Source organism: Caloenas nicobarica, chromosome 15 (assembly GCF_036013445.1).
Source record: "Caloenas nicobarica isolate bCalNic1 chromosome 15, bCalNic1.hap1, whole genome shotgun sequence".
Taxonomy (NCBI): domain Eukaryota; kingdom Metazoa; phylum Chordata; class Aves; order Columbiformes; family Columbidae; genus Caloenas; species Caloenas nicobarica.
Genome location: NC_088259.1, coordinates 12,777,180 through 12,799,423, shown reverse-complemented (window position 1 = coordinate 12,799,423; position 22,244 = coordinate 12,777,180). Strand labels below are relative to the sequence as shown.

Sequence of the window (22,244 nt, the reverse complement as noted above, 5' to 3'; positions counted from 1 at the left end):
TGTTGTGTTTTAAGGAAACAAAATTAATCTACCTGAATTTAAAGTCTTACTTTTGTTTTTCCCTACTGAGGACGGCTCATAGCTCGGCAGAGGATGGCAGAATGTTTGCTATAATAGTTACTTTTTTGCGATGCGTTTCTGCTGCTAAACTTTGGGTTAGGAGCAGTTTTCTGTTCCTGCATTGGCTGGAGGAAGAAGTGGAAGTCATCTGGGCTGGGGAAGTCTGGAATAAGCTGATTTTTCTTTTGGAGCAATATGGAAGCTCAGAGATTCCTTATCACTAACAACCCATAAAGCAGTTACTTTCAATGAGTCAAGTCCTTCCACTGTCATCTTTCTATAGAAAATAATTTAAGGTGCTTCCCTAATTATAGTTTCTTTTCCTATCCTTAAAAGGAACACTTGCAAAGCACTGACAGTCACCTGATATGTAATAAAACTACTACAAGCTTCCAGAAGACAGCCCGTTCTGGGTTTCTGTTGCTCAGTGATATTAGTCCTGTTTATCAGCAGCCAACACGACTGTGTCATGTTTTGCTCAGCGCTTGCATCGTTTCCTTTACTGTGGTGAAGTGTTTCACACAGTGGACATTATAGTTAACTTCAGTGGAACTGGCTTTTCAACTCTAGCGTTTTCCTGGAAGTTCTGAACTACTACACCTCAGATATAAGAAAATAAGAAATCTAAGAAATACTGTCTGTCTTAATGGCAAGAAAGGAAGAGAGGGGAAGAGAGAGAGAAAGAGCGAGCCTCTGTGCAAAGTACTCAGAAGTTGATTCAGATTTTAGCTTGGCTGAAATTCCTGGATTCTTATTAAATGCTTAAGGAATATATATCACTGAGAGTGCAGTGCTATATTTGTGTTTTACAAAGCGTTGGGTTTTTTTTGTTACTGATCCTGTCTCCTTCCTTCATGCAGTTAGATACTGAGAATGATGCTTATTAGTGAACTGTAAGCTTGCCCGCCAGTGCGCTGGATGTTGTGGTTATAGGCGGCTACTGCTGAAAAATCATTATTGCTTTTATTATGAATGTTGTCCTGGATGACTCATATGATGTTAAAATTTAAATGATGTGGCAGAAGCACATGTACTTAATAAATTAAGATTGCTCCTGGGCAGCTGGCTACTCCCCTTGCTGGCTGAGTGACAGTCCTGCGGGTATAAAAAGGCCCCTTGGGACGGACTGTGCTGGGTGTAGCTGATAGAGCAGCAGAAAGAGGCTTGTTCTGGTGACTCTGACTAGAAAACCTGTGTTGGGTTGTAGCCACCAACAGGTCTGAGCTACACAAAATGCGTGAAATTGTGCATCTTCAGATTGGCCAGTGCGGGAACCAAATTGGAGCTAAGGTAAGGTCTCTTTTCAGTGTTGGTCATTAGCAGTAAGTGCTGTCAGTGGCAGCAGGTCAAACATCGTTAACGGATGGGGACTTTTTGGGGGAACTATTGCTTTGTTAGCTCAGTGGTAGGATGCGTGGCACGTTAGCGGTGAATATGAGTATTTTGATATGAAAGTCATAAGATGAGCTTGAGTTAAGACTGTCAAAGAATGAAACATCTGCAAGAGCTATGGCACAGTGATTGTAAGTGCTCCAGGGCATTCCTGCTGGGACTCGTATTCCCAGGGACACTAATCCAGTCTGCAAAATACTGGGACAAGTGAAGGAGCCAGGAATTCCAGGGATGCAAAGTTGTGATCCCAGTGCTTTAGTCCAGTAACTTTGCCACATTGTAATCATTAAAATGGGATTGTATTAGTCAACAGAATGACCTGTGCTATCAGTGATCAATTATTTTTTTCTATGAGTGGCACAAAGTGCAATTAAGGATTCCTGACTACCTGCCCTCCTGCAAGAGGTAGTCATGTCATTTGGAGTGGTGTTGTGTAGTAGTACTGCTGTGCTGTTACCTAGAAAAGTTGCTTGTTGCTGACTTTGTGTTCTAGGAGAAAAAAAAATAATTGCTTTTTGCTGCGTGAAGTCCATTTTTTAAAATTATTGATTAGTAGGAAGTTGTCAAAAAAGTACGTTAACTTGGGACTAGGAGGTCTTTGAAGACACGTGATAGCTCAAGGATTGTTCTGTTGTGTTTTTCCTGTTTCTTGTGCCCACAAATCTCACCTTGCTTCCCTTTCTTTCCACATGAAGCTGTGGATGGCCAGGGAATGTCATGTTAGACCCAGACAGCTTGAATGCAGCAAGTGTGGTAGTTGAAAGGCTTATATGTTTTTTTCTGTTGGCATTGATCTGGAAACAGCTTATGTCTAGTAAGACCTGTAGAAAAGTACACACACATTCTAAAATACCATGCAGATGTTGGCAATGGTGTATTTGTACACTCAAAATGAGACAGGATGCTAAACCAGGAGACCTTTACAATTAAAATAGGCTGGTCATTATAGTGGGTGGGTGTGTCTACATTAGCACTGCTGTGGCTGCTGCTTAGATAAGAGCCCCAGTACGAGACATCCATGTGAATGTCGAGATAGCACATTTAGGACCGACATGTTTGTGGAAAGCATTGCTCGCACACAAATTTGTCTGAGCCACAGTCATATTTGTGCATGAGAGGCCTCAAAGCCACCCTCCCCAATCCACAGATCACAAACTCATACCAACTAGTACCCGTGTTATTTAGACTAATATCAATTTTCCTTTACTATAAAGGGAACAAATTGAAGACCTCCACTTATCAGTGCATGGGTGATAGTTAAGCAGCATAAATGCTCTACTAAACGTTTTCCTTGAGCTTATTTGGGGAGTAGGGAGAGGAGGATCCCTGCTCTGATCTAATACACAAACGCGAAACATCCCCCACTTCAGGCACAGTTCCCAATGTACGTGCAGTCAGGCAGGAGCACAGCAGAGCTGGTGCTGAACACATTGTGCTAAAAATAAAAAAAATAAAATAAAATAAAATAAAAATCTTTTTGAGTGTATTGAACCTCTTTCCATTTTCAGTTCTGGGAGGTCATCAGTGATGAGCATGGAATTGACATCGCTGGAAACTACCGTGGGGATGCATCACTGCAGCTCGAGCGAATTAACGTGTACTTCAACGAGGCTTATTGTGAGTGCTCAGCGCTGTTTGGGTGTTGGCAGAGCAGTCTGCAGAGCCAACAGGAAGGTTAAAATAAGTAATTAAAAATAAAGATGTATCCCCAGTGTAGGGGGGGTTGGATTTTTCAGAGTAGATTATAAGCCTATCTCTTTGACTTCTAACAGTAATTATTTGCATTCATTTTCTTTTGTTCTAGCCCATAAATATGTGCCCCGTTCTATCTTGGTGGACCTGGAACCTGGCACGATGGACAGTGTACGGTCGAGCAAAATAGGCCCACTCTTTCGACCTGACAATTTTATCCACGGTACGTACAGCATGCTGTCAGCAAACTAACTGGAGTCAACTGTCCCAAAACAGCCTTTTAACTCCCATCTTTGTAGCCTTTAGCAGTTCTCTTGTTAACTTTGTGGCTGTTCTTTCTGTAATTCTATTTATAGGTAATTCAGGTGCTGGAAACAACTGGGCTAAGGGCCATTACACAGAAGGTGCGGAACTGATTGAAAATGTCATGGATGTGGTGAGGAATGAGTGTGAGAGCTGTGACTGCCTGCAAGGATTCCAGCTCATCCATTCGCTTGGTGGTGGTACAGGCTCAGGTATGGGCACGCTCCTCATCAACAAAATCAGAGAAGAATATCCCGACAGGATTATGAACACTTTCAGTGTTGTGCCTTCACCCAAAGTATCCGACACAGTCGTAGAGCCGTATAATGCCATCCTCTCCATCCATCAACTCATAGAGAATACAGATGAAACCTTTTGCATTGACAACGAAGCTCTATACGATATATGTTTTAGAACTTTAAAGCTCACCAATCCCACCTATGGTGATCTCAACCACTTAGTGTCCCTAACAATGAGTGGTGTCACAACCTCCCTCCGTTTTCCTGGCCAGCTGAACGCAGATCTGCGAAAGCTGGCGGTTAACATGGTGCCCTTTCCTCGCCTGCATTTCTTCATGCCAGGCTTCGCTCCGCTGACAGCTCGAGGCAGCCAGCAGTACAGAGCCCTCTCGGTGCCAGAGCTCACTCAACAAATGTTTGATGCTCGCAACATGATGGCAGCCTGCGACCCTCGCCGCGGACGTTACTTGACCGTGGCATGCATCTTCAGAGGCCGGATGTCCACCAGAGAAGTGGACGAGCAGTTGCTGTCTGTCCAGACCAAGAATAGCTCCTACTTTGTGGAGTGGATCCCTAATAATGTCAAAGTGGCTGTGTGTGACATACCACCACGAGGACTGAAGATGGCAGCTACCTTTATTGGCAATAACACAGCCATCCAGGAGCTCTTCATCAGGGTTTCTGAACAGTTCTCAGCGATGTTCAGAAGAAAAGCGTTCCTCCATTGGTACACGGGGGAAGGAATGGATGAGATGGAGTTTTCTGAAGCAGAAGGTAACACCAACGACCTTGTGTCCGAGTACCAGCAGTACCAGGATGCCACTGCAGATGTTGAGGAATATGAAGAGGTAGAGGTGGAAGCCAGCCCAGAAAAGGAAGCACAGTAAACCCAATAGTAATATCAAAACATTCTCTGAATAAGCCTGTTGACACTCACTAAAGAAAAAGCAGTAGCCATCATCTGCATACTGAAAAATAACACATTTCTTAAGATTGTTTTTTTTTCTGCATCTGGCCAAAATATATCAAATATTACAATATAATGCTTTTGAAATTAATGGCAGCTAGGCATTCCCAAACTGTTGACACTGGATCTCTCCCCAAAAGAGCCACTGTGAAGACAAGTTGTCTCATAACAGCCTTTCTTGTAAATGTATTCACTTCTACAATATTATCACCAGACACTGAATGTAATATACAGCCTGTGTGTGTGTGTGTGTGTGTGTGTGTGTGTGTGTATATATATATCTCAAGATCAGATGCAACAGCAAAATATGCTATCAACTTACCCATTTTATTTATTCTCTGGTAAACAGTCTGTGTTTTGTCCATGAGCTGTACCTATTTTATTGCACACTCTACAAACTGATCTAGATCTGCAGACAAGTTCAGTTCCTGAAGTTGCAGCAGGAGGGGAAAGAACATGGGGCAAAAGACTGAATATGCATATTCTTTTTTTTTTAAAGTAATATTTTAATAGTGCTATCACACTGCTGGCTTATATTTTTGCAGAGCTTGTATTCACTATCATTGTTTTGTTTGTATTTGAGTTATATTAGCATACAAAGTTGTGAACACTGTGTAAAAGTTTTGGTGTGGTGCTTTTTTTTTCGCCTATGTACTAACTATTGTAAATTTTCTTCCTGTCATTCAGTACAGCAAATTGGTTGGAATAGTTTGCAGCCAGTTAGATCTACCTAAGTTCAAGAGCAATCACTAAATCAAAAACATATCTTAAGGAAAAGAGTTTCTCACCATTCACAGCCATCTACGTGAGATTGTATTTGTAATATTATTTAAAATAAAAATTATATACCATTTTATAGAATACTTCAATACTTGGAATGTTTGATAGACAAAAATCATAGTTATGAGGACTAACTTTAAATGACGTGAAAAAAATTGAGCTTGTTTTATTACACTCTGAGAACAGAGTGTTTATTATACTGTTCCCCAGTGAGTGCGTGTCCCTTACCTTCCCAGTGAAGTGACAGAGCAATAACAAGGACACTCAACAGCTGTGTGATCAGAGTCCAGGGACTTCTGTGCCTCCTTCTCCACCTCGTACAGGACACCAGGGTCCAACTCCCACTTCACTGCTTAGGGAGATTAGATCCCGTGCAGCCCATCCCTGGAGAAATATCCTGCAGCCAGTTCTGTCATAACCCTAAGCCTCATCGAATTGATTTTCACCAAGTTAGTTTTGTCCTAAGCACAAATGGAAGATGAACACCATGATCACAAGAATTATAAAACCAACAGCATAGCACTTCCAATAGAGAAAACTGACAGAGGTATTTTTAATTATCACAATTATATGCCTATATTTTCTGATGACATAGGTTTCAGTGGAAAAAAAACCCCGCTTTTCTCCAACATAATCATTAATCATCAAAATGAAGTACGCAGAAAAGTTTGAAAGAACGTTTAAGTCTCTTGCTCATTGATGCACCTGAAAAATCAGCATGAAATCCAACAAAAGATCTGCCTTAAAAATAAACATGCTAGACTGTGATAAAAAGTCTTCTATTTTAACACAAGTCAAAGAAATATATCTGCAAAACAGAGTACTTTGTTTCAAGAGGAACACCACTTTCCACACATTCATTTCACAGAGATTACATTTATTTGCATGCTGGTTTACACAGAGGGGCAAGTTTTAAAGTTAATGTGATGACATTACATTGCAGAGTCTTGAGCTTGCCTACAGCTTTGCCGTTTGCTGTTAGGAGCATTCACCGTAGATCAGTTCCTTTGAGAGATTTAAAATACAAGTTATTTGATCCAAGAATACTACAAGGTAGCTTCAAACAAAAGGTAATAACATTTAATCTCACATCAGGAATAGAAACTGTTCTACTTCGAAGAGATTTCAGCTACTTGTGGTATATGGAATGTCACAAATAAAGGTACAAGTAGCAATTATCTTTCACAGACAGGAGATAACCCTCATACAAATAAGTCTGCTGATTAGGGGAACAGTAAAGTAAGAGTCAGAAAAACTTTGAACATCAGTACAGAAACTCCGCTGTTTTGCATAAGTCCATAACAACTTTAACGAAAGTCTAAATTGTTCAAAGCAGGGCTTGATGGAGACAACTAATGAAATTAAGCCTTTTCCTGTCCCACACATAATCAGGATGCAGAGACACATTTGCACAAAACCAGAGATCAGTTCCAGTGTCACACACGCAGCTCAGAGCTGGTTTTCTACACGGAGCAGAAATGAGCCCAGCACTTACAGCCTGTCCTCAACACTGGGATAACAACGCTGCTCATATAAAAAGCTACAATAAGGCACCCCAGCCCGTTCGGTTTACTTACGTTTTATTCCTTTTTGGGTTTCACAGTCTTGACGGTGGCCATCGCCGCCCTCTCTGCCTCTGCTTTGTACTGAGGCTTCATTGCTGCCCTCACAACCTGGGCGCAGATCTGGGAGTAGCGGATGTAACTACGGACAGGGCAGAAAAGCGCGGAGAGAACGATGGTGAGAACCGAACCCACCCCGGAAGCTTCTCCACCACCTCCCCCCCCCCCCGACGCACCGCTGTGACCCCGCCAGCCCCGCTCCCCGCCCAGGACGCCCCCGCCTCCGGCCGCCACAGCGACTGGAAGGAAGTGGTGAGAGGGGCCTGGTCGGCGGGTACCTGAGCCCGGCCTGCCGCCAGTACGCGACCATGGCTGCGGCTGCTCCGCTCCCGGCAAGGTCAGCGCCCAGCGGAAGGGGAAAGACCGCAAGGCTGCCTACTAGCCAATCAACGAGCAGGAATGATCCCCTCCACCAATCAGAATCTGAATTACCTCAGGGAAGCTCACCAATGGCAACTACCCAGGTTCTCCTCCTGTCACAAGCGCTCTCCTCGGACAGCGACCAATCAGAGGGCTGGATGTGGCACGCGACTCCCTGGGGAAAGCTGCGTCCCGCGCCTTCTCCTCCGGTCCGGGCATGGCCGGCGCGTGCGTGATGCACCGCGTTCCACCGCCATGGTTCTCCCTGTTCCTCCCGGTAGAAACTGCCTCGGAAAGATTTGGGGCCCTCCGTGTTCGGGAAGGATTCAGGTGTGACCAGCTGGGACCTGCCCCGGGGGTCCAAAAAAGCGTGTCTGTGTCTTCCGTGAGTCACAGCCGGTAATTTGCTAGAAACACACTACACGGTAATTAACTAAAGGACAGAAATTAAAGTCTGAGTCTTCTATGAGGCTAATGGCTAGCAATATAGCTCTTACATTAGTTACATATTAACTCATTCCTTAGTGGTACTACTGTAATCTAGGAATCCAAGTAAATGGTTAAAAGTATGTTTTTTTCCAGAGAAAGCAGTTGTTATTACCCCTCTCTGCCATTAGTTCTTATTTTTTCTACTTATGACTGTAAAGAAGAAAATGGTTTACAAGAATGTGGAGCCAAGGATTTTTATAACACAGACTCTTCAATTTGGAGTTTTAATTGCTTATTTATTGTGTGAGCTATCTTTATCCTAATTTTGAAACAGACATGGCATATTGGAACAAAACTTTCCAACTTATAAAAAATAATTTAAAAATAATTGTTATGACAGTCAACGTTTTTAACACAGAAGGGGTGCCGGTAATACGATATTGAAACAAGACACACTTGTTTTCTAAACCCAACTACAACAATGATAACAAAAAGATACAAGAAAGCACCAAATACATAAGGAACCCCTCTCTGCTACCTATGCAATGTATTTGACGCAACACACGTAACTGCACTACTTACATGTATTCATAAAGGGGATTTTATAAACAGATGCTGTTTTAATGGTAACACCTGACAGTTTGATAGATAGAATAATTATCAATAAGATTATTTTAAGCCTCATGGGAAGCCCAGGCCACTAATATGGCTTGGCAGCAAAAATAATGCTAGCAGGGTTGGATGTCTTTCTTGCAGCTTCATGTCCCTCTGTTCCTGCCGCACACCATCTCTGGTTTGTCTCCCTGCCCTCTGCCTCTCACCTGCTCTTTTTTCCCTGAGTTTTCATCTCCCACCATGTCTCTCTGTACCTCCATGTGAAATGCCTCTGCCTGCAACTCAGTGCAATGCACTCAGATTTAAATCATTATTTGAGATACACAACTTGGATGCAATTATTTGCACATTTTGCTCTGTTTACTATTTGTTGATCTTGAAAGATAAAAATTCAGCCTGAATTAAAAAAGGTAAACCTTTGCGAGAGGGACCATGCTGAGACAGAATGGGAATTAGATTAGTGACAGAAATTGTGCGCTACAAAAGTTCCAGAATATATATTGATGTTTATGTAGCTGTAAACAAGGCACCATTATAGATTTGTATGACCTGTTTTCATGCCCAGTTCTATTTAGATGCCAGGATGTATTTGTAAAGCCCTGAACTTTCCTCGGGTAAGAACTTCCGGGGACAGAACTTAGAGCACATAAAAGAGGAAAGCTTAGAGACAGGTTGCAGAGAGAAGGGATATGTTAAGACAGTTAGATGCTGAGATCAAGAGAAGCTGAAGCGGTGTGATTAGCAACATCCAGAAATGTGAGAGTGGACAGGTCAGGGCGAGCTAAAGACGTGAGATTAGAAATGTCCAAAGAAACTGAGGAAGTGAGGGAAGAAGCATCTTGAAAGGTGAGATGGGAGACATCCAGAAAGGGCGTAGAGATGAGATTAGAAGCATCCTCAGAGGTCGATGATAATTCAGAGGAGCCCTGAAATATGAAATAGTTAAAGTCGGTGAGATCTAGTGATTCCGAAGAGGTTGAGGAAGTATGCTCTGAGGCACCTGGTGAGGATGGAGGGATTGCACAGGAAATGTCCAAGGAAGCTGAGGAGCTGTGACTGGAAACATCGAGGGAGGCTGAAGAAGTGAGACTGGAGAGGTCGAGGGAGGGTGAAGAAGTAGGACTGGAGAAATCCAGGGAGGGTATAGAGGTGAGACTTGAGAGGTCTAAGGAGATTGAAGAACTGTCGCCAGAGAGATCCAGAGAGCCTGATGAAGTGAGACTTGATAAGTCCAGTGAAATTGAAGAGGAGAAACTGGAGCGCTCCCAGGAATCTGAAGAGGTGAGACTGGAGAGCTCTAAGGAGATTGAAGAGGAGCTACTGGAGAAGTCCGAAGAGGCTGAAGATGAGAGACTTGAAAGGTCCAGAGAAGATGAAGAAGTGAGACTGGAGAAGTCCACAGAGGATGAAGAGCTCAGACTGGATAAATCCAAAGAATCTGAAAAGGGGATTTTAAAGAGTTCCAAGGAGGCTGAAGTCTTGACACTGGAGGGGTCCAGGGAGGCCAAAAAAGTGAGACCGGGTAGGTCCAGGCAGACTGAAGAGATGACACTGAAAAGCCAAGTAAATCCACAACATGACTGGTGTTAAATCAGAAGTATTTTAAACTAAAGATCTCTAATAACATGCCAAAAGAAAACAAAAAGACATAATGAACCCAAATAATATTACTTTTCAAAATAACTAACCATGCAGTTTTAATCTTTATGTCTCTTAGCCGTTTCTCTTTTGATGCAGAAAAACTCTAGTAGTAAGAGCTCACAGACTTATTTGGAATATTTTCCTTCACAGAGGACCAGTACAGAAGTCCAAGCACAGAATAATATGTACAGGATCAGACATTCTTCTGTCCTGGCATGTCTCTCCTTGTTCAACCAGATTTTAGCATCTGTGATAGCCTGACAAAGAATACCCTCCTGTCAAATGCCATCTCCCTGTCCTGAAGGTCTGGAATAAAATAATAGTTATGAAATAGAATAGATATTAAAATGGTTTCGCTCTTCTTTTCCAGATACCATAGGATATTCAGATACTGGGCTGCTTACTGGTTATGGAGAGAGAAAAAAATGCAGTTGTAAATGGCAACAAGTCAAATTGGGCCTCTGACTATAAAGGTGTGAGGGATTAGTTCCTTTTGATTCATAACACCTAACTAAAAATGCATCTTCCTGATGATGCTAACAAAAATGGCAAAGAAAACAGTATTTTTCTCTGCAGCGTGTGCAGGATTTTTGAAAGCTAGCAGTATGCAAAACTGATTCTGTGACTAAGAAATACACATTTCAGCAACATCAGTTCTACTTGTTTTTCAGATAAAAAGAGGTCTTCTTTTATTACTTTTATTTTGTACCTCTGGACATAAAAGCTGTACTGTAATAACAGTAATTTTTATTTGTGGTTAGTTTGAATTGTTGAATAAAAATAATCAAAGGCAGACATCTAATTAAAAAGAGAACAGAACAGGTTATATTTCAGTTCATAAAGGTGCATCTAATTATAGTATGAGTAGATCAAGAGGCTGATCTACAGCTGCCTTCGCTCATCTCAAGACTGTGCTGCAAAACAGAGTACTTGAAACCTGCTGTTGTCTTTCCAGACACAGGAATGCACAGAAGTTTTTCAGAGAGTCATCACAAAAATATTTTATGGACCAAGAGAGGAAAAGCTATACACATACAGGAGGCCGCAGCTTTTCAGGTGAATACACCCAAGCTTTGCCCATGTTATTACACAACTGATGTCCAGATGCGTATATAATGGATTTAACATAATCACCATGGGCGGAACTCCCACCGAGGTCACCTCTTGGCTGAAGCAGGTGTCTGCTGAACACGGACTGAAGTTGACAGGAATGATATCTTACTATCCAAACATTAAAGTTGTGGGGATTTAGCACAACACAAAAATTACCAAACTAAAAAAAAGAGATGCTTATATACCAATGATGAGACCCAAAATAGTTCTTGAATACACTTAATATGTTTTCATAATGCATCTGTAAGTTTAGAGCTCATGCAACATGGTTGTAATTCTATCAAGAGTACAAGGCAAAACAAAATAATTTTTCTTAACATGCATAATTTGTGATGAAATTACAAGTTTGCTTACTGCCCTTTCTTCATAAAGAAAATAACTAACTCCTTAAAAAACCCCCACATGCTGTCTTACAACACTATCATTTTGTGACTGATTTTAATTTTAAAAGTTTCTCAAGTGTATTGTACAGGGGAGAATAATACAAAAGGCAAATTACAATATAATAAAAAGCCAGGATCAATGTGATTTCCAACAGAAGTTCCATAATCTCTTCACTGTGTTCCTTCTGCCTTAATTTAAAATGGCAAAGTTATTGCACTATGAAATAACACTGTAAAGAAACACAGAATTATGGTCACTATTGTATAAAAAGTACAGGTCAGTAAGAATGCTTCCTACCTTTGATAGCTGTGGATTTATCTCCTTTCTCTGCCTGTGTAAGCCATGCTAGGCTGTGCTGGTAAAGCTCTGCTGTTCTCTCTGCTGGTGACCCTAATCTGTTCCACAGCTACTGGAAATCATGCCATGCTGATGACAATACAGGTCATCTCCTAGTAAATCTCCTCTTGGCTACGTACAGCACTCCGCACAGAGCACCAGCAGAAAACCTTCTCCGAAATCAGCTCTCATCTTAAAGTTGCAGTTCTATGGTGTTTCCTATTACAGGACAACATTTGGAAGGTTAGTTGATGAAGCAGATGAAGATGTTAGTTTTTCACTTTTGGACACCTGGATTCAAAGTGAAAAAAAAATGTGCAATGTCATCCAAGTTCTCAGCTGTCCACTGTACAAAACCAGGCATAAAGATTCTCTGGAGGGACCCAAGATCTGCAGAGCAGAACTCAGGTACACACAAGTTTTAAGAATCTTATGGGTTACTTCCTACGTTAAAGTATTTAATAACTTTTGTTAGCTATTTTACTTTTAAAATGTTGTTATGATTAAATAGTTTGATAATGCAAAACATTCTCTCTACAGTTGATAATATTGAATAAAAATTTTAAAAACACCTAGGTGACTTAAATGTCTGGAGACCATTTTCAGACATTTTGAAGTCTTGTAGATGCTTACGCTTCTTTGAAAGACAAAGGAGACTTGGCATCCTAGGTGAATAAGGGCCATTATTGCATCTCACTTTGCAGGTGGGGAAATAACATCATCTGTACAGTAGCGCCTTGCTTCCATTTGTTCTACCTGTTCTTTCAGAGAAAAAGCAGGGAAATTGCATAGCTTGCTGAATGTCCCTCAAAACTGGCAATTATAAATAGAGAAAATAAAACCATACAGAGTATCAGGCTAAGAAGGTTAAGTGTTTCTAGTACTTCAGCTAGATCATTCAGAATATGACACAGCTATAAATTATAAATAAATTCCAAATATGGGTTCTGATACATACTTCCTTACTCCAAATTGCACAACATACCTATTAGATTTTGCGGCAACTGCTATATGTAAATGAGTTTAAATCTAGATAAACCAAAGCAGTTATCTCACAGGTAAATAGTATCAACATAGTCCCCAGAAAACCTGTTAACAAGAACTCACTCAAATGATGCTACCTGCCATATTATAAAACAGATTTCTTACCAGAGTCTCTACAAAGCTGAACAGGCTTTGGGAATATCGAAGTTTACAGCAGGGGCAATAGTTTCATTTAATGTGGTGTAAAAAGGATTACGTACATTATTAGGAAAACGTTTACTACATGTTCATTTTATTCTATTCTGGCTGACATGTTCAGCTAGATAATATTTATTATATATAATACAGATTATACATAATATACATTACCTATAATATAGAATATATACGTCATGTATAGTAATAGTTATAATAATACACATTATATAATATATATGTTATCTAGCTGATACTTCTTTTAGTTCATTGTTTTTAAACTTTTTGATTAAAGGACTGTCACAAACCTTTCTGGAGAAAAATGTAAAAAAGCCATCATGTGCTGGACTTCTTGTGATATGTGTATCTGAGAAGAAAGATGAAGTTTTTAACTTAACAATGTCACTGTTTTACAAAACTGCCATTTTTTTCTCTTATAATAACATACCGTGTTTACAGCATCAAAGACTCTTTCTAGTAGGTGCAATATGAAATTATTGGAGAAACAATATAATGTCAGCCCACCCAATGGTTTCCTATAGATCAGGAGATCCTCCATTTCTCCTCTTTCAGCGTGTCTCACCTTGCCGCTGGCTGCGTAAAGATTATATCACTTCTCATGTTCATGTATTTTCGGCTCAACAAAGGGTGTGAAGACCACTGTCTCCAGGGCAAGGGAAGAAGTAGGACAGCACAGCCAGGAACAAGAAGGTAGGCAGGCAGACACAGGACCATTTCCTTTCACTGAAGGTAAGCAATTAGTTCAGCTTTGTTGTATTAATAACATGTAACCTCACCTTTAGAATAATTCAGTATATGTGGCAACATATAAAGCACAGCTATCGAATTATTTGAGAAATAAATGAACAGGTCCTGTGCAAGTGAAAGAACAACCTTCACCTTGAGAAATAGACGGATTCTAAAATGACTCAGTGTTTTCATACAAGCTCTTTATCAGCACTCTTCAGTTCCTCTATAAATGTGAACCTCAACAGGATGCTGATCTTTCCTTTGAACTGACTATCTGTCAATGCTAGAGGGCTTTGAACGGTTGCAGTTACTAGACACCGGGTGCTTAGTTTTACTGTACATGACATTTATTGGAGATACGCTAGACTGTACAGTTTAACTGCAAAAATAAACCACAATAGACAGATCAGCAACATTGTAGGAAATAGTGGTTAAAAGTTTTTTCCATTTTTTTCCAAAACAAACTGGTTTACATTTATAGTTAACCGCTATATGATGGAACAGGTGCTGACACCCATTGTCAGCAAAACTAAATACTTCTCAGGTAAATTAAGCTTTTTAAAAAGTACCTCATTTCTATTGCTGACTAAAGAAAGTGGTATTATTTTACTGTTCATATAGACACAAGTCATTTCAGTGTCTCAGTAAATTTAGGATTTTGCTTTCTTCCATGGGCGCGTCTTTCATCATTTCAGATTGTCAAAAGCAGTACTTTGCAGAACATGAGAGTAATAGCCACCCATTTGTTCACATCACATTCCCCCACCTCTGCCCCGTCTGCTCCCCTGGCCCTTCCCCACATTTTTGGTTTTGTGTGGTGTGGTTTCCATCCCCCCCCCCCTTTTTTTCCTGGTCCTTTAGTTTAGTCCCTTTCTCTTACCCACCTCCTCCATTCCTTCTACCCACCAGAACCCACAGCTTCTCTGTACTACCTCAGGTCACACTCACTGCACTATCAGTGCATTCATCCATAGCATGCTACGTTCATGGGAGCATTGCCAGCCGTGACACAGCCCTGCAGCACACTGTGAAGCTGATCCACTGGGAACGCAAGACTTGCTGAAGGGTCTAGTGAAGAAGCCATCTGAACACATACGCATACTGAGCACAGGGCAGGTATCTGCTTCCTTCTGTGATGTTGCACATAATGTTGCAATTGCTGCACACAGTCCCCTACTCCCCATCAAGAAAAGCTGCTTTAGGTGCAGTCTCCTATTGTGAGAAGTGGGGGTAAACAGACAAGCTGTTATGTGACTGTGCGGACCCAAACGTTTTGTCCTCTTCTGCTCTAATAGTTAGCACTAGAATCCATGAGCGTAGACCCGTTCCTTAAATTGTAGCACACATCTCAATCCAAGTAGATTTAAAGTCTTCCCACAGGATCTAACAAACTGAAATATGGTTGCTAGTTAACGTGTTGGATTTGCAGAAAAGCAGAGTTACTAATGAAGCAAAAAAGACCACAGCAGCTGTAAATGTGCATTTTAGGATATAAGAGAGTTTCTTCACCTTCACCCTCCTAATTTTAGATTACTCACCTAATCGCTATAAAAACTAAATAGATCAGAAAGTTTCAGGAACTAGCCAGAACTCCAATAAAATTTTATTTAACAAGCATCACATACAGAAAGCCATACTCTCTGACAGTGTGACAATGCAGGTGTATAAATAAAATAGAAGAAGATAATGATCTTTCAAGAAGTTGTTGAATGCTTGCAAAAATTAAACAGTAAGGTTTTTTTGCAGTGCAAGGGCAAATGGTGAGTTCCTACTATGCGGTCCTTAGTGCAGACAAATTAGGAAAAGAAAAAATTGACTTTAAAATACCAAGTGATGCTAATGGCTAAACAGTCATTTAAATAATTTAAAATGAGTTTCAAGCATTGCATTTTTATCAGAAATGATGGTACAGTTTTGCAGAAGTTTCACATAACACTTTTAAAATTGAAATGTTATTTCAGTTGTAATAATCTATAAAAGCATGGCAAACCTCAATGCTTTCAATTTAGTAAGGCAGTCTCAAACTATTTATTTTTAGAAAAATATTTAGAATAGTTAAATTTTTAGATTTTATATATGTATATATAAACACCTGGGTTTTTTACCCCCTACACAAATCTTACTGAAGAATGTGTTCCTGTGTGTTTACCACTTAAAATAAGCTCTGGTTCTCCATATAGCAGACACTTTTCAATAGGAAATTCTGAAATTACAGAAATGGCATGCAACATAAAATATGCTGGGACAGGTGACATTACAGATCTTACAGGCTGAGGGAGAGCCTTGAAATTACTAGTAAGCTTAGGATCAAAATTCCAGGAAAAGCCTCTGGCACCAAAATACAAGCATTGGCTAATTCAGGGCTGTGTCTTCCCATTTTCCCTTCGCACTGAAGGAGCCTCATGGACCGACAGCCCCTGCTGATGTCAACAGCACTGCTGCAGACCCGCACACTGCGTGAGGATGTCGAGCGCTGACCTTTAAGTTCCCACAGCTAATGACTGGTGACAGTACCAAGAATCTACAGCGAGTACCAAGAAAGAAACACAAACCGTAGAAAACTCTTCATTCTCAAGGTTTTCATTTAAAGTGCCTTGTATTGTAAGCAAATTAGTTCAAAAGGTAAAGGAACTTCTGGAACTTAAAACAACATTGAAATTAAAGGACAAAACAATATTCAGTTGACGTAACAGGTTATTTTTGGAGCATGATGAAGTTAATCAGTATATCAGTAACATTCTTTAATATTACTTCCTCTTATATTTAGGTATTTCTTTAGCCAAATTCACAAAGGTTTTCTTAGTCCTTTAAGTGGTTCTTTGAAATTTTGGCATTAACACCTGCTATTCTTAGATGCCCTAGCAGCTTGCAAGATTTTAAGGCTCTGTGCTTATTGTACCCTTTATTTAACAGGCTTTTAGAAATGGAGATACTTCTTAGAGAAGCTTAAGATAAAAATTTATTTTAAGTTACTGTACACCCAGTTCATTAAAGTTGCATTTAGGAACAGAATTTACGTCTTAGTAGATAAGAGACACTTGGTATGTTTTACCTATACTGACTGAAAAACAATTTAAGTACCATGTTAGCTCAACCAGTTAAACAATTTAAAAAGCTTATAAAAAAATATTTTGTACATTCTTTTGTATTTCAAGCATCAAGTAAGAAACTTTCTATTAAACCAAGTTGTATCACGTAACTATCAAGAATTAACAAACAAAACCAACGCTGGAACAAACCATTCTGTTTAATTTTGGGCTTGGTCCCAAAAGAGGTAGTCCAGAAGTCACACAAGAATAAAAATTCCATACAAGTTAACCTAACATGCCAGTCTCCTCCACCATATGCAGCCTCTTTGCTAAATGAGGCTACTTTATATCCGAAAACATAAGTTAGTGTTCATGTAAATACAGGAACTATATTTGAAAATTATTTCTTCATCTGTAACCAAAATTCTGTCCAGCTGAACCAATATATTAACTAGGCTGTGTGCATCAGCCTCATTAGTAAGAATTCAGCTTTTCTCCAAATTAAATTTGAAACATGCCGAATATACAGGTATGCCTTTAAATAACAAAGGACACATGTACTTAGGTTTGGAGTGAAGCTTCAGATTGTTAAACCTCATTAGTAGCACAGGTTTATTTACTATCATTTCTCTACAAATGCTGCTGCTGCCATTGAATTCCTCATGGTTCCTCTTGCTGAAGCTGTGAACTCTTCAATTTCAGCATTCAGTCTATTAATTACCCATTCCAATGCTTCACGGCCCTACAGTTAAAGAAAAGTTTATCAGTGTATACATCTTAGTAAATAATAGTTTAAACCCTGTCTTACTGAAAATGACTAAAGACACAATAGCTGAAAAAAGAAAAAGTACAGAAATACATGCCTCTGTGATACTTTTTACTTCAATAACCAGAGTACTGCAAGAACATACCTGCCTTACGTTTCATGAAAAAATTCCTTATGTCAGCAGTGCTCTCCCTCATCATGAACCGCGAAAGACTTCTTATCCAGATTGTCTTACCATTCTTGAAGCTGAACTGAAGACATCTTTGGATTTCCAGAGGACAGACCCTCAACTAAAACACCACTTCATTACTACCACATAACTATTTCTGATCTGTCTGGATGTGTATTGTTTTTCAACAGCAAAAACTAACAGATAGCATCAAGAAGGCAGCAAAAGAATGACAGTGCCAGACTGTTAAGTGAGTGGAGATGTTTTTCCCAGTGAAGATTCAGAGACTTTGCCAACAATAATTTATTATCTCCATTCACAAAAGGAAAAAAAAAGAGGAAGTCCAGCAAACTGAGCATTCAGTCTGTCCAGTAAAAGCAGAACTACGTGAACCCTTCTTAACATTGCTGACAAAGCCAAAAACTAAGAGAGATTTTTAGTCTCTTTGTCATTTAGCCAGTGGTCATACATTTTACACAAGGATCGTACTTACTTTATTAGCATTGGAAGAAATTGTGTTTGCCATTAGCCCTTCTAGGTAACTGCTGAGACTGACACCTTTTACAGATATTATTGCTTCTTGTGTCAAAATGGTTCTGAAACAGAGAGCAGGAAGCTGAATTATTCTGAGTAGTTTAAAAAAGAATGTATTGCTGAAAGAAACTTATTCCTCTCCAAGAAGTACATTCCCTCATCAGCTTTGCTATACAAACACTGACCTTCCTGCCCCATAAACACAATCCACTTGCACAGTGCTGAACTGCTTTATGCCTCTACTCATAAAATAAAACCCAAGAATCCCCATTAAGTCAAAGTGTCCCTTTGTGGCACTCAACTATTTCCATCTTTAGCAGCAGGAAGTTAAAAGCAGAAACAGCAGGTGTGGAATGAAGGTATACTGGGAAAACAGTATTAAGACATCACCTTCAACAACAGGGATTTAACATTTGTGACTTTCATGAGAGAAACAACCTCTTGTGTTGGAATCTCTAGAAAGATCCTTCAGAATTAGTTCCAGCAGTATAGACTCAGTAAGCTCTAAACTTGTCTAAAAAAACCAACCAACCAAAACGCAAACAAACAGCAAAACCTAAGCCTCCAAAATTATAGACTAAAGGCAGATTCATGTGCCTTTTAGTGCAGGTTCTGTGCTCAGGCTGATAACTGAAGACATACACAGACGCAGTTACGGGTCAGCTCCCCAAAAGGTGATCTGAACTGGACTCCAGCATAGCGTGACACTGTTTCCCAGTAGTACTCTGCAAACACAATGTCACTAGAGAAAATGACAGTCCATTTAAATATTTTTTAGACAAGTCACCATAACAGCGGTGATGTAAACCTCATCTTCTGTTCAAGGGAAACCATGGAAATTTTCAAAGCCTGTCCTACTTCAAGGCAATCTCAGAACAAACAGGTACTTACTTGTCTGGTTCGTGAGGGTGTGGTTTATAGACAAGCCTCTCATCTACTGACACTAGGTTTGTAAATGAAATCTGTAGAATACAAGATAAGATTACCCCTTGGTAAAGATATGAAAAGAATGTAGTAAATAAAACTGCAGATTCAAAACTAATGTTTTTATCTGATTTAAACATTATAGTTTTCTTGCAAGTATTAGGGTTGTAGAACAAGATAGAGAAATCTCCAAGTTCAGCATGTGCTGATCTAGTTCTCTTTAAGTTTTTGAATCATTTACCAATATACATTACCACATTTGTAAGAACATTTCAACAGTGGGATCAGACAGATGGAGTAGGACAAAGAGCAAAACGTTACATGATTAGGAAACGGTGACGGTGTACACCAAATGGCTTGTAAAAATTTCTTCTTAACATGCCACCCCCTGCCCTCAAAACTACTCCTGTCCTGCTCATCAGTTTGTTCAGATGCTTTGGTGCTGACAAGTTCCAAAAAATCAAGTAGTTCCTTTCTGAAAAATGGAACTGGGCAACTATAAACACATTACTTAAACCTTTAACTTCTTTGTTCTAATGCAATTTTCAAGTCATTTTCAAGATGATTTCCCTTTTCAAATTTACAAGGCATTATTATAATCTGTAATTTATTTCAATCACACAGACACAACTACTTACATTACTGGATCTAAGCTCCATTGTTTTTTTCACTGGGTCAACAACAGAGTGCTCCTGAACATACGTCTTTGTTCTGCACGTGCCAATGATCTAGAAGAATGTCAAACATATACAGGATTAATTGCGCTAGCCAACTGCAACTTTTTTACTGCATAAGTAGGGGTTATTGTATTGAACAGACACCGAGACAACAGAATTAGGGTTTAGCTTAAAATAAAACTACTCAGTTGAGGTCGATCTCATTTTCAAGATGGAAGCAGTCTAAGAGCTGGGCAGTTTCTGGCTATCAGGAAATCACTGTATGTGCTGTTGTTGAGCTTTCCCAAGACATAAATGCTTCTATTTGTAAGCCATCAAAGTTATGAAATTATACACTTCTATTACAACACTTGGTTCATGAGTTGCCCCTCCCTCCAGCATCCCTTCGAGCGCTGTGACACAATACGCACGGATTTGACGATGGAGGGTATTCCCCACTCGGTGCTGAGCAGCCTGTGGCTGTGCAGCTTCCCACTGGGGTCCACGTGTCTGGCCAAGACATCGACTCCCACCACGCTGGGGTTCATGGGGTTTGGGTATTTCTGCATGGCTGCCGTCGTCACCGTTTCCCAGGGGTGGCTGCCAGAACAGAATCCAGACACAAAGTTGTACACCTTTGGTTTTTAATAGGAACTCTGTTAAAACTGAACACATCAGTCCCACAACTGTCTTTCTCTAGAAGAAAACATTTATTTCATGAATTGGACAGTGGTACATGCAAGCTGGGTGTGTCCTGACTAATCATGACTCCAGAGTTCTATTACCTTTTGGCTTATAATTAGATAAGAACATTTGCCCTGTGACTGCAATTTTTTTCAGGTTTCAGTAATAATAATTAGGTTGTTACCTTTCTCTAACAAACGTTTCCTTTGGATCACTTTTCACCAGAGGAGTTTCAGATAACTTGAGCCCCAACCACATGAAGCGACTCACGCTGCTTTGGTCAGTGCTACACCCAAAAAGGGAGGACAGCGTAAAGCCGACCCTCAGCGGGGCGGACACCGCGGCTGGATCCCGCTCACAGGTGCGCGTCCCGCTTGGGCTTTAAGCGGCTTCCACGGGCCAGCGGCCGCGTCCCCTCAGCTGGCGGAATCCCCCGCCCCGCTGGCAGCGGCGGCGCCCGCGTCCCAGCAGCGTGACCCCGGGGCGGCAAGGACGCGCAGGGGGAAGGTCAACGGACACGAGCGAGCGGCGGCTGGGCTGCGGCGCCGAGCCGGCCCGGGGCACGCAGCCCAGGGGCGGAGAAGCCCCCTCAACCCTCCGCCCACCGCAGGGGCGGCCGCCCTCCCCAAGGCCAGCCCTGCTTCGTCCCTCTCCCCGCCCCCGTGATGCACTTACTCGAAAACGTGCTCCGAGGTCCAGATCTTCATGGCGGCGGCGGGCACGGACGGGGCAGGGGCAGGGGCAGGGGCAGGGGAGCCGCCGCCACCCCGCTCTCCGCTCCCACACCGCTGCGGCACCCGCGGGCCCGGCACTGCCGCCGGCAGCCGCTGCGCCTGCGCAGCGCGGAGCGAACCGCCACCGTGCCGTGCGCAGCGCTGGCCGCCAATCGCCGCGCGGCCTCGCGGTGACGTCAGGTGTCACGTATCACGTGAAAGTCACGCAGAGGCCTCTGGGCCGCTGTGCTCGAGCGTCGGGGTGTGTCACGTGCCTGCCTGGTGCCCGGCAGCGCCCACTGCGCATGCGTGCCGGGCTGCTCGCGCCGGGCCGCCCGGGTCGGTGTCGCCCGGCTTGTTCTGGTCTCTGGCGTTCCAAGTGATGTTAAGGCCACAGCTTTTCTAATGTTTCTCCTTGGTTTTCACAGAATCATAGAATCACAGGATGTCAGGGGTTGGAAGGGACCTCGAAAGCTCCTCCAGTGCAATCCCCCGCCGGAGCAGGAACACCTAGATGAGGTTACACAGAAGGTGTCCAGGCGGGTTGGAATGTCTGCAGAGAAGGAGACTCCACAACCTCCCTGGGCAGCCTGGGCCAGGCTCTGGCACCCTCACCAGGAAGAAGTTTCCTCTCAAATTTAAGTGGAGCCTCCTGTGTTCCAGTTTGCACCCATTGCCCCTTGTCCTGTCACTGGTTGTCACCCAGAAGAGCCTGGCTCCATCCTCCTGACACCCACCCTTTCCATATTGATCCCCATGAATGAGGTCACCCCTCAGTCTTCTCCAGCTCCAGAGCCCCAGCTCCCTCAGCCTTTCCTCACACGGGAGATGCTCCACTCCAGTTTCTTGAGTTCTTCCCCTGCCCCAGTGAGCTGAGGCAGCTGGGTAGCTTCCCTCAACTAAGAAC

General features: G+C 41.7%; 3 protein-coding genes across 3 annotated transcripts; 1 reads left to right on the top strand and 2 right to left on the bottom strand.

Annotated features, from left to right (window-relative positions):
• Nucleotides 1-1,206: 1,206 nt before the first annotated feature.
• Nucleotides 1,207-5,487, top strand: TUBB1 (tubulin beta 1 class VI). The gene is made up of 4 exons (XM_065645512.1): nt 1,207-1,350; nt 2,961-3,069; nt 3,257-3,367; nt 3,501-5,487. Exons 1-4 carry the CDS (start codon nt 1,294-1,296, stop codon nt 4,571-4,573), a joined length of 1,350 nt encoding a protein of 449 aa, XP_065501584.1. The 5' UTR covers nt 1,207-1,293; the 3' UTR covers nt 4,574-5,487.
• Nucleotides 5,488-6,293: 806 nt separating this feature from the next.
• ATP5F1E (ATP synthase F1 subunit epsilon) lies at nt 6,294-7,436 on the bottom strand. The gene is made up of 3 exons (XM_065645782.1): nt 7,334-7,436; nt 7,011-7,137; nt 6,294-6,438 (listed from the first exon to the last, which is right to left on the bottom strand). The coding sequence occupies exons 1-2, from the start codon at nt 7,363-7,365 to the stop codon at nt 7,014-7,016; spliced, it is 156 nt and encodes a 51-aa protein (XP_065501854.1). The 5' UTR covers nt 7,366-7,436; the 3' UTR covers nt 6,294-6,438; nt 7,011-7,013.
• Nucleotides 7,437-15,453: 8,017 nt separating this feature from the next.
• Nucleotides 15,454-21,481, bottom strand: PRELID3B (PRELI domain containing 3B). The gene is given in 7 exon segments (XM_065645895.1): nt 15,454-17,564; nt 17,567-17,633; nt 18,320-18,422; nt 19,252-19,322; nt 19,923-20,012; nt 20,372-20,540; nt 21,300-21,481. Coding segments are annotated over 7 exon segments (720 nt in total). The 5' UTR covers nt 21,332-21,481; the 3' UTR covers nt 15,454-17,376.
• Between the last annotated feature and the right edge of the window lie 763 nt (nt 21,482-22,244).